We start from the raw sequence: 10496 nt of genomic DNA on the forward strand, positions 1-10496 counted from the left end.
TCTTCTTTGGCTGCTGTTACTCTCACTCATAAATCATCCTTCAATTAAAAACAATTTTAAGTAATAACACAGCCCCTGTGCCTATGCCCTGGGCTATTTACATTAAAACTATTAAAGCACACTGTCTCATGTGCCAACTGTAAGCATCGACAGCTTTTTTCCAGGCCTATGAGTAGCTTGCACAATTGTAAAAGCGCAGTTGCAAGTCAGCACCTGATCACTCCTAGAAACATGGGGCACCCCCAGGGAATAATCTCAGCAAGAACCTGCCATCTAAAGCTGGTAGGACAAAGATGTTTGTGAAATGCAACAGCAAACCAGCACCAAGAAAATGCAGTCCCAGGCTGGACAGTCACCAAGTTAACTACCCAACTTTCACAAGCCCTTCTGCCTGGCCATCCTTCACCAAAGCTTCCCAGCTACCGTCCCTGCCTTCAGAAACTGGAGCACCACCAGCTCTGCCTCTTGGTTTCAGAATGCAAACTGGGAGACCAGCACCTAAAAAATCTGCTTCCCACAGAAATCTCCATTCACTTCTCCTTTACTTTTTCTTACCATTTTAAGTTCAAACAGCACTCTAGTTCCAAGAGTTTACCTCTGTGTCTTGTGTTAAACTGTACCTCAGCATTGCCACATAACGCTGTGATTCAGGCCTGCTAACAGACTCAAGCTGTATCGCGTCATTTCAGAAATTCAGACATTAGTGTGTCTTCAGATAGAGAATGACTTTGGGGACCACAAACTACACAGAATTTCCTTGTGGTGAGCCCCATTGAAGCCCAAGAGAGCCTCCCCTTACAGGGAAACAGTGAGCACTGTTTCCACTAAATTTGAAACAAGATGAAATGTTAAGAGTGGCGTGTATTTGGTATCGTTAAAGAAATATTTACACTCCACAGTCTTGACTGTGCCCTAAGAGATGACTCAGAGCCAGTAGCAAAGCTAGTTTGTACAGGACAAAGCTGAATAAATGTGCCCCAGGTCACACACTAAAAAGCTGTCAACTTGAATTGGAAGTTAAAAGTGGAATTGGCTTGCAATTTTGTATGGTTTACATATTTCAGGTCAAGGGCTCTGCATAATCCCCTGGACAACAGTGGAATAAACACTTCTGAACTAAAACATACGGTGCCTCGGTCATCATGCACCAAGCTGTGCCAGCACAGGCCAGTCTTCCCCCTACCCCATCTCCACCCCACCTCCCCAGGTCACTCCTTGGCTTCACAGGGCCCCTCTTCCCCTTGTCCCGTGGGCTGCAGCCCACCTAAATTTCAGTCATACCCAGAGTATGTTATTTTGTAATAATATATATGTGGCTTAGTTTGCTATTTTAATGGCCTGCTCCTTTCCCATCTCTTATTCATCAAAACTATTATCAACACCCCAGCCTGGTGGCTTTGAGCACACTCTGTCCAATTGTGCTGACTACCAGAAGCCTAAGAACAGTTTATCTAACTACAATAACTGTGCAGCAGTCTGAAAACAGCCAAAATTGCAATAACATCAACCATTCTACTGTTCGCCAATGCACTGAGAATGTCATTTTTCAGCCAGCACCACAACTTCCTCTCTCCCATCACAGGAATCGGGTACAAAAGCCTGCCAGCCCATTCGTCATACTGCACGAGCAGCGTGCTGAAGTTACATCCTTTAACTTCCTATCAGTTTGATAGACCCCAACTGCCACCACTGTGGAAATTCTGCAGGAGGCTGGGTTTTTTTGGGGGGGTGGTTTGTTTAGGTATTTTGTGGTGTTTTTGCTTCTTAATGTTAAGCGAGAATTATTACTAGATAGTCTCTTACATACCAAAAGCCAGGTAGATAGTATTTTGTTTTGTTTCAAATATACTGCAAAGACTATTTAAAGTTCACATACATTAATCAACGTTAGGGTATGGCAAAAACTCCCGTTAGCAACACGATCACAAACATCACCTTTTTCTCTGGAGACTTCCTACTTGGTGCTAGCAGCTAGAAGAGGAATTAAGTCAGGCACACCTAACCACAAACCAAAGCTGACCACCGCCATGCTTTCATGGGCTGGGTACCCACCACAATGACCTGCAGGCAACTAAATAAAACAAAGATGATAAGAAGTACAGAAGAAAACTTGATTTTGCAAGTCACTGATTTTCCACTTCCCATTTCCCCCAGTGCCTTTACTATTTATCACCTTGGAAAATATTCCAGAAAATTCCTGCTACAATCTTAGTCTCAAAGTATTTGCTCACTGCTACATACCCTTGCTTGCTTTAGTTAAACTGCCTAACTGTAAGCCTACACAAACACATGATGGACCACTGAGGCAATTCTGAAGTATGGAATAACTTATGTAGACCAAGTTTTCCCAATTTTGTCTTTTTAACAACTGTTGTCTCAAATCCATTCCTAGCAATAAAATGAACTTACAGAACCACCTTGAAGTACCCCACCATTAAAAATTTTACATTTCCATCCTACAGAAAATAAACCCTAAAGCAACGAGAATATTGATCTCTCCACAATTTCTATCAGTTTCCATACTTGTATATGTGCCGGGCTGACCTTGGTTGGACACCATGTGCCCACCAATCTGCTCTATCACTCCGCTCCTCAGCGGGACGGGGGGAAAATATAATGAAAGGTTCATGGGGAAAGATAACTGACAGATCGCTCACTAATCACCATCACAGGCAAAACAGACTCAACTTGGGGCAATTCACTTTAATTTATTACCAATCAAATCAGAGCAGGATAATGAGAAATAAAAACAATCTTAAACACACTTCCTCCCCACCTTTTTCCCATGTCCGACTTCACTCCCAATTTCTCTACCTCCTGCCCCCAGGCAGTGCAGGGGGATGGGGAATGGAGTTGTGGTCAGTTCATCACATGTGGTTTCTGCTGCTCCTTGCTCCTCAGGGCAAGGACTCCTCATATTCCTCCCCTGCTCCAGCGTGGGGTCTCTCCCACAGAAGACAGTCCCTCGCCAACTTCTCCAACATGAGTCCTTCCCACTAGCTGCAGTTCTTCACAAACTGTTCTAGCGCAGGCTCTTCTCCACGGAGTACAGTCCCTCAGGAACACACTGCTCCGGTGTGGGTACCCCCACAGTGACAAGTCCTGCCAGCTGCCTGCTCCAGCACAGGCTCTGCACGGGGTCACAGCCCTGCCTTGGGCATCCCCTGCTCCAGCGTGGGGTTTTCCCTGGGCTGCAGGTGGATCTCTGCTCCCCCGTGAACCTCCAGGGCTGCATGGGACAGCTCGCTTCACCACAAGCTGCTGGTCTGCACCACAGGCTGCAGGGGAACCTCTGCTCCTTCTTCACTGTCTTTGGTGTCTGCAGAATTGTTCTCTCACATATGCTGACTCCTCTCTCCAGCTGGTATTGTGCAGCAGTTTTTTTTTTCCCCCTTCTTAACTATGTTATCCCAGAGGTGCTACCACAATCACTGATGGGCTCGGCCTTGGCCAGTGCTGGGTCCATCTTAGAGCTGGCTGGCATTGGCTCCATCAGACATGGAGGAAGCTTCTGGCAGATTCTCACACAAGTCGTCCCTGCAGCCCCCCACCCACTACCAAAACCTTGCAGTGCAAACCCAATACAGTACATTATTTAAACTCTAGCGGCCATTAAACTACTACAAACTTGACATGAGAATTAGCTTTGACATTAACAGAAACATCAGGTACGTGAAAGGAAACAACCTAAAGATACCACAACAAAGCTCTTCAAATATAATAAATATTAGTATTGCTGAGACGCAACAGGAGTCTCAGTAGAGTATCTACTCCATGTACACTCTACATTGTATGGCTGCAGTTTCTATTCTTTGTGCTCCCTTGTCATGGTGCAATTCCACCACTTGACTACTTTCACTGCACCACTCACCAGAGTGGTCATTTCAGCTTTCAAGCACAGGCAACACAAAACCTACTATGTGGCTGTTACTATGCAGAGACTCGAGCGTTGCCTCTCTTCTCACGATCATTGTTGATCAAAGCATTATCTTCAAATATCTTCAAGAGGAGGGACTCAGACTCAGCTTGTTATCCTCAATTGCTGAGACATTACAGTGCCTATACTTATAGCACATAGCAAACTTCTCAGATTTTTGTAACTAAACAATTATAATAAGCAACTGTTTACCTATTATTCTTAGGAAATTAACTTACTGTCTAGGGATTCTGGTACGTGAAACATAAAACAGATATAGCACAAGACCCGGATAGTAAAGCATGGCATTTATACTCCCATTTATTCTCCACTATAAATGGAGTTAAAAACAAAGCTACCGAACTGTGCTACAGTTGATCTACTTGTTGTAAGCTGTGCTACACATAAGCAGTGTTAAAGTGATTATTCAAAAACTGTTCGGCACAAGTGCTTGTTTACTGTATCTTGTATTGCAGGGTACTTATCTATTAAAAGGCCCTTTTTTGTTCTACAATGTACAGTTCAGATACTAGAGAACATGAAACCAAAATGCCAACAGAGAAACTAAATTTGTATTTCAGGTACTATGAGACTGTTCTCCAATTTTCTGGCAGCAACCTGATGATGGGCTTCTGGATAAGAAAAGTTAACATTTCAGAAACCAAATGTAAAAATTGACTCACATTAGTGGTGACACAGTGTACGTGCTTACACACACCTGGAACTGGGACGGAGATGAGAGGAATGAGACCTGGGAACACACTCCTCAAGCCACTGGACATAGATAACCAATTTTGGTCTCATTTATGGATAAGTCTTACCACAGACAAATGTAGCACCAAAACCATTCCAAGCCCTGTATTAAGTGAAACAGTTCCAAAATATGCTCAACTAACGCAGCCAACTGGAAAATTCAAATCAACAGGATGTCCTCAAGCATGACAGCTTAACAGTAATCATCATCATTCGGAAAGCTCTGTGCGTTGCTGGAACCTTAGGAAGAATGTGTTATCTACAGACTAAAAAGCTTGCCAACGACAGTACAACAGTGACATGAAATTCAAGCTATCCTACAACACAAAAATCTCACTATGATTTGACTGCAAAAAGTTTGTACATACAACCAAGAAAACAAATACATATTTTCAGAGCAAGCCAGAAAAAGTACTAGGAATGGCAAAAATAGCTACAGGATTTTTTCCAAAAATATATAATTATTTCATTCTAATTCCAGGTGAAGCCCTGCTCAGCTTGACCTAATAACAGCTGGCTAAAGAACAACCTCCATCAGCATTAGAGAAAACACTGGTACATATTTAAGACAAGCAAAAGTTTTATTCTACCTAGAGTTGAGGCATTAGCCTCATCTTTGTGCACGTGTATAATACATTTTGAAGAATGCTTTTCATTCAGCTCACAAAAAATTAATTCACAGTCTGTAAGCATCAGATGACAATGATCTTCATTCTAGTCCTGCTTGCCTTCTCGCCACTGTCGAGAACCTTCATTCCACGCTACGTATACAAAGAGAGCAAGTACCACATGAACAGTAACTACAGCAATTATGGCAGCATAAAAGTAGCTGTCTCTGTCGGACATTCCTAAGGTACCTGAGAAAATAAAGAAAGTAAAGAATATTAGTTATTAGGAACACTGAAATGGTAAATCACAATTCTTCTTAAAGACCAAAGTTACATTTACTCCTATATCAAAAGACTGAACTTAGAAAGATTCATAGGAAAGAATTCACCGTGATAAATACAGACCTTGAAACTATTTCTGGAACAAAGCAACACTGCAATTATTCAATATTTCAGATAAAATACCCTGGGTTTGAAGTCAACAGCTTAGAGTTCAACAACACTCACTTTTTCTGTTACTATCTTCCAGCATCAAATAAACCTCAACATTCTTTTTTTTTTTTTCCTAAGTATGACTCTCTTTGTGAGACAGAAAAATAGGGAGGTGCTGTGGTTTAACTCCAGCTGGCAACTCAGCCCCACACAGTCACTTAGCCCCCTCGCAGCAGGATGGCAGAGAGAATCAGAGGGTAAAAGTGAGAAAACTGTGAAAAAAAGCTGTGCACACAGGCAAAGCAAAACAAGGGATTCATTCACCACTTCCCATGGCAGGTAGGTGTTCAGCCACCCCAGGAAAGCCGGGCTCCATCACGTGTAACGGTGACTTGGGAAGGCAAACACCATTGCTCCAAATGTCCCCCCTTTTCTTCCTTTCTTCTTCCCCAAAAATACTGAATGTAATTCCATATGCTATGGAATATCCCTTGGGATAGTTTGGGTCAGCTATTCCAGCTGTGCCCCCTCCCAGCTTCTTGTGAAACTGGCACAGCATGAGAAGCTGAGAGTCCCTGTATGCTCAGCAACAACTAAAACACAGGTATATTATCAACATTATTCTCATTCCAAATCCAAAACACAGAACTTTGCCAGCTACTAGAAATGAAATTAACTCTAGCCCAGGCAAAAATCAGGACAGGGGAGAAAATCATATAATTTATTTGTCACTATAACAGGATAAAACAGTGGAGCAGTTAAATTCAGAGGACTACTACCTTCTGTTACTACTACCATAAAAAGAATAATTCCTCAGCAGTTAAGATATATGAATGCATCTCACATGAAATATGTCTTCAAATATCAGAAGACCAAATACCAAAATATAATTTCTCATTTCTTAAAAGAAAAAAAAAAAAAGCCCCCACAAAATATCTAACCAAAAACACACACATCACACCACACGAAAAATACAACCCTCCAAACACAAACCCCATCCTATCAGTGCTGCCATTAACTGACATGGTAAAGTTAAGGTTCAGCTTGCCACATTTCAGGTAAAATAAACAACATGCTGAAAAGGATCTTGAAAGTTACCACACCTTCACCTTCAGAACTACACACAGCAGTACACACCAAAGGAGAATCACCTTGGAACACCATCCAACTCAGTTATATATTTACAAACTGCTCTTAAACGCAGCTGCTTTCTCCCTTCCCCTTCTTTCCTTTTGAAGGATACACTTCTCTCCTGTCGTATTAGGAAGTTATTCAAGCCTTGCAGAATCAAGGCTAGAACATGTCTGGTTGTCAGCAGTTTGACAGAACAAGCAGCTATTTTATTTTTTTCTCAAATTAAAAGAAAGCTCTACAAGTAACCACCTTCGATATCTGAAACTGGGTATAGGACTTAACTGGTTTACACTTACAAATGGCAGTATGTTTTAGAAAGAAAAAAAAAAAAGCCTGTAAACAAGATTATTCTGTCTTGAGACACAATTAGTTTGCAACACCTGCAGGAAACATATCCCTGATGATTCCAAGAAGTCTGCTGCAGGGTGCATTATATACACTCCAGGTAACAGAAACAATGCACCTGTATACTATATAAACCATTTTATAACAAAGAGCAGATATGGGACTGCAGACCACAATGCAGGGAAGGATATTTCAACCATGTATAATTTTCTGTTCTAATTAGATATTACAAGGCCTTTAGTCTGTATAAGGAAAAAACTATTCAAAACAGGAAGGAGAACAACGCTATTAGAGGATCGTGCTTTTTTCTCTTTTTTATAATAGTAACGCTAATTGGCAGAAACAGAATTACCTTCAAATATATAAGCCTTTGATGCAAAATACAGCCCAACAGGTAATGTGATCATTAGAGCTGTGAAGAACAGAAGTGTTCTTAAAGTTGATGTTAATGAACCCTCATTTCTGAAATAAATAAGAAAAGTTACATGCAGAAGAAAGTCACAATATATATGCCTAAAAGAGGACAAGAACTCGTCCCAAGCAGAAACCAATTACTCATCAAGAATTGAGTATGCGTATCATTTAGAAGCAACAAAGACTTTGAATATGCATTTGTTGGCTACAATAGATAAATTCAAAACGATGTAATGATTCTGCCATTCAAAACTCACAAACAAGATTAAAAACTCTATTTTTCCCTGTTATTGTTTTGCAAAAATCAACAACATAGGTGTTTTACATGAATATGCTTATCAGTGTATTATTACATACTTATTAAATATCTAATATTAGATACACCTGCACTTGTCATATGATGGTGCTGATCATGTATTGCCATACATTTAGGTAGCATATACCTTAAAAAACAAAAGAGACATACAGAATCTTTTCCTTTACTAGAGTTTGTCTCAAAGTCTGTTGGGGAGGAAAGCATGGAGGGGGTTGGTCTCTTCTCCTGAGCAGCAAGTGATAGGACAAGAGGAAATGGCCTCAAGTTGTGCCAAGGGAGGTTTAGCTTGGATATTAGGAAAAAATTATTGATGGAAAGGGTTGTCAGGCACTGGAACAGGCTGCCCAGGGCAGCGGTGGAGCCACCATCCCTGGGGGGGTTTAAAAGACATTTAGACGAGGTTCTTAGAGACATGAGTTAATGCCAGAGTTAGGTTATGGTTGGACCCCATCTTGAGGGTCTCTTCCAACAGAAATGATTCTATGATTCTATAATCCCAAATTTTCTTCATGGACATTAGAAACTATTCACTATCTAACATCCACAGAAGAACAGGGTGAACTCCAGCTTATTAACAAAACTAAATCTCCACTGTTGACAAAAACTTTTCTTACACTGACACACTTGCATCACTTGCCTCCGGAAACAAACAAAACAAACAAACAAAATAAACAAACAAAAACCCACCCCAAACAAACATCCGTGTATAATCTCAACCCTAACGCGGAGCTTTGACCTGCACACCAGCCCTCAGCCTCAGGTGCGGGGTTGCCCGCGGTTATGTAGCTCGGCCAAGGCAACCCCAGGGCCGCCACCACCCGCTCCTGCTGCCCGAGCTACCGCTTCTCCTGCCCGCCAAGGGCCCGGGACGGGAAGACGCTGTTCCCGGGGCACACACCGTTCCCGCAGCCCCTGCACTCCCCGGCCTGTGCTACCGGCAGCGATCCCACCCGCCGCGGCGTCGCAGACACCCAGACAGGTTGCGGCCTGCCGCCGGGCCCCGCCGTCTCGCAGGGGTGCCCGTCCCTTTCTCCGCCAGGCCCTCCCTCCGCCCTCCCCAGGACTCACGGCCTGAAGTCGGACACCGGGGCCGCGCTCAGCCTCCCCGTCTCGTAGCGTTCCATGGCCGCCGCAGCGCTCCCCGCGCACAGCCGCTTCCGGGGGAGGGACCGCGCCACACGTGACGCACGGAGGGGCGGGCGCATGCGCAGGGCGGGACGCGCGCCGCCGTCTCCATAGCAACCGCGGGGCTGTGGCGGGCCCGGTGCCTGGGACGCCGGGACAATGTTGTACAGCCGAGCACAGCAGCGCTTGCATGGTGAGGGTCAGTGCTTTCCAGCGAATGGCAGGTTCCTCGGTGCCAAAAAAAAAACTCAAAAAACAAACCATCATTGAGATGTTTTGGTAAACTCCCCGGTACAAAACACAATAAATGAAAAAACGCTGTCAAGGGCTACAGTATCCTCTAAAGGGCAACCGAAAGTTTCTCTGTTGTTTGTTCTCTCTCAAGTTTTCTGCTCTTCTGGCACTAAAGTTAATAAAAATTCCTTTCCCAGCCAAAGATGGAACTTTGGGTTGAAATCCGAAAGAAACAGTCCCCAACATAACTAATAGGTGCTGCAAATGAGAGACCAAGGAGCTGGGCAGATTTCACTTTTCCGCAGCCTGGCTGAGACTGAGGATTTCCAAGACATCACTTCGTTTAAGCCATTAATTCATCTTCCAGTTGAATCTCTCCTGCTCTGCTTAAATACTCACCAAGGGATCTACTTGAACCCCGCTTTCTAACAGAAGACCAGAGCGTTACAACCCCTGTGCTATGCTGTCAGCCCCATTTGCAGGGCAATTAGTGGTTTATACTCAATGAACACCTAGCGGGAGCCCAAAGCATTGCCAGCTTCCTGACAATAGCTCTGGAAGCCGTTTAGTTGAATCAGATATACCACACCGATAACATATTTGCCACTTTGCAGTAAAACCATGATTGTGAATAGTGAGGGCTTTTACTATGTTTTCTCCAGTATATACGAGAAAGCAGGTGAATTTTTTTACATAGCTGAGGCTGTAACGGTGCTTAGAGAGGAAGGTCTGGCTCTTGTGGTCACACTTTCTCTATAAACCAACCGATTTTATGCTCTTTTGAAACATGATAGCCCTCCTCTCACTTGATTCCATGGCTGCCTGAGCCAGCAAGAGAGACAATTTGCATGAGGGGGGCAGAAGGGGACTGGTGTGGACTTGGGGGGTGCATTGTAGCCCACACCTATTTGGATGGGGATGGAAGGAGGGTTTGCTGGCTAACATGAACTTAAAACTTCAAACTAGTTCTTAAAAACATCTAATTAAACTCCAGCAAGCCACTCACAAAATCCAACCCAAATGTATTAGCAGGTTTTGTTTATTTATAGATTACTCAGTCAGCAAAAGTAATTTGGCAAAAAAAAAAAAAGAAGTGCATAGTTAAGATATAAATCAAATGACTGAAAAATATCAGTGTGGGTGCAGTGAACATTTAATCACTAAATACATTATGTTTTTTCCACTTCTGTTTTGACTTTCGTGTTTGTTTCCCCAGTGG

The 10496-nt window shown here is 43.1% G+C and overlaps 1 protein-coding gene across 1 annotated transcript; it reads right to left on the reverse strand.

Moving 5' to 3' along the window:
- Positions 1–2697: 2697 nt before the first annotated feature.
- VMA21 (vacuolar ATPase assembly factor VMA21) lies at positions 2698–9073 on the reverse strand. Its single transcript, XM_080352570.1, has 3 exons — positions 8987–9073; positions 7541–7650; positions 2698–5526 (listed from the first exon to the last, which is right to left on the reverse strand). Exons 1-3 carry the CDS (start codon positions 9040–9042, stop codon positions 5384–5386), a joined length of 309 nt encoding a protein of 102 aa, XP_080208696.1. The 5' UTR covers positions 9043–9073; the 3' UTR covers positions 2698–5383.
- Between the last annotated feature and the right edge of the window lie 1423 nt (positions 9074–10496).

The sequence above is a fragment of the Nesoenas mayeri genome, assembly GCF_963082525.1.
Source record: "Nesoenas mayeri genome assembly, chromosome: 13".
Classification (NCBI taxonomy): Eukaryota; Metazoa; Chordata; class Aves; order Columbiformes; family Columbidae; genus Nesoenas; species Nesoenas mayeri.

Coding starts and splice junctions, on each gene's coding strand:
- VMA21 (XM_080352570.1), bottom strand. CDS start 9,042: ATGGAACGCTACGAGACGGGGAGGCTGAGCGCGGCCCCGGTGTCCGAC. Junction 7,651..8,986: donor CCGGTGTCCGACTTCAGGCC/GTGAGTCCTGGG, acceptor TATTTATTTCAG/AAATGAGGGTTCATTAACAT. Junction 5,527..7,540: donor AAAGGCTTATATATTTGAAG/GTAATTCTGTTT, acceptor TTATTTTCTCAG/GTACCTTAGGAATGTCCGAC.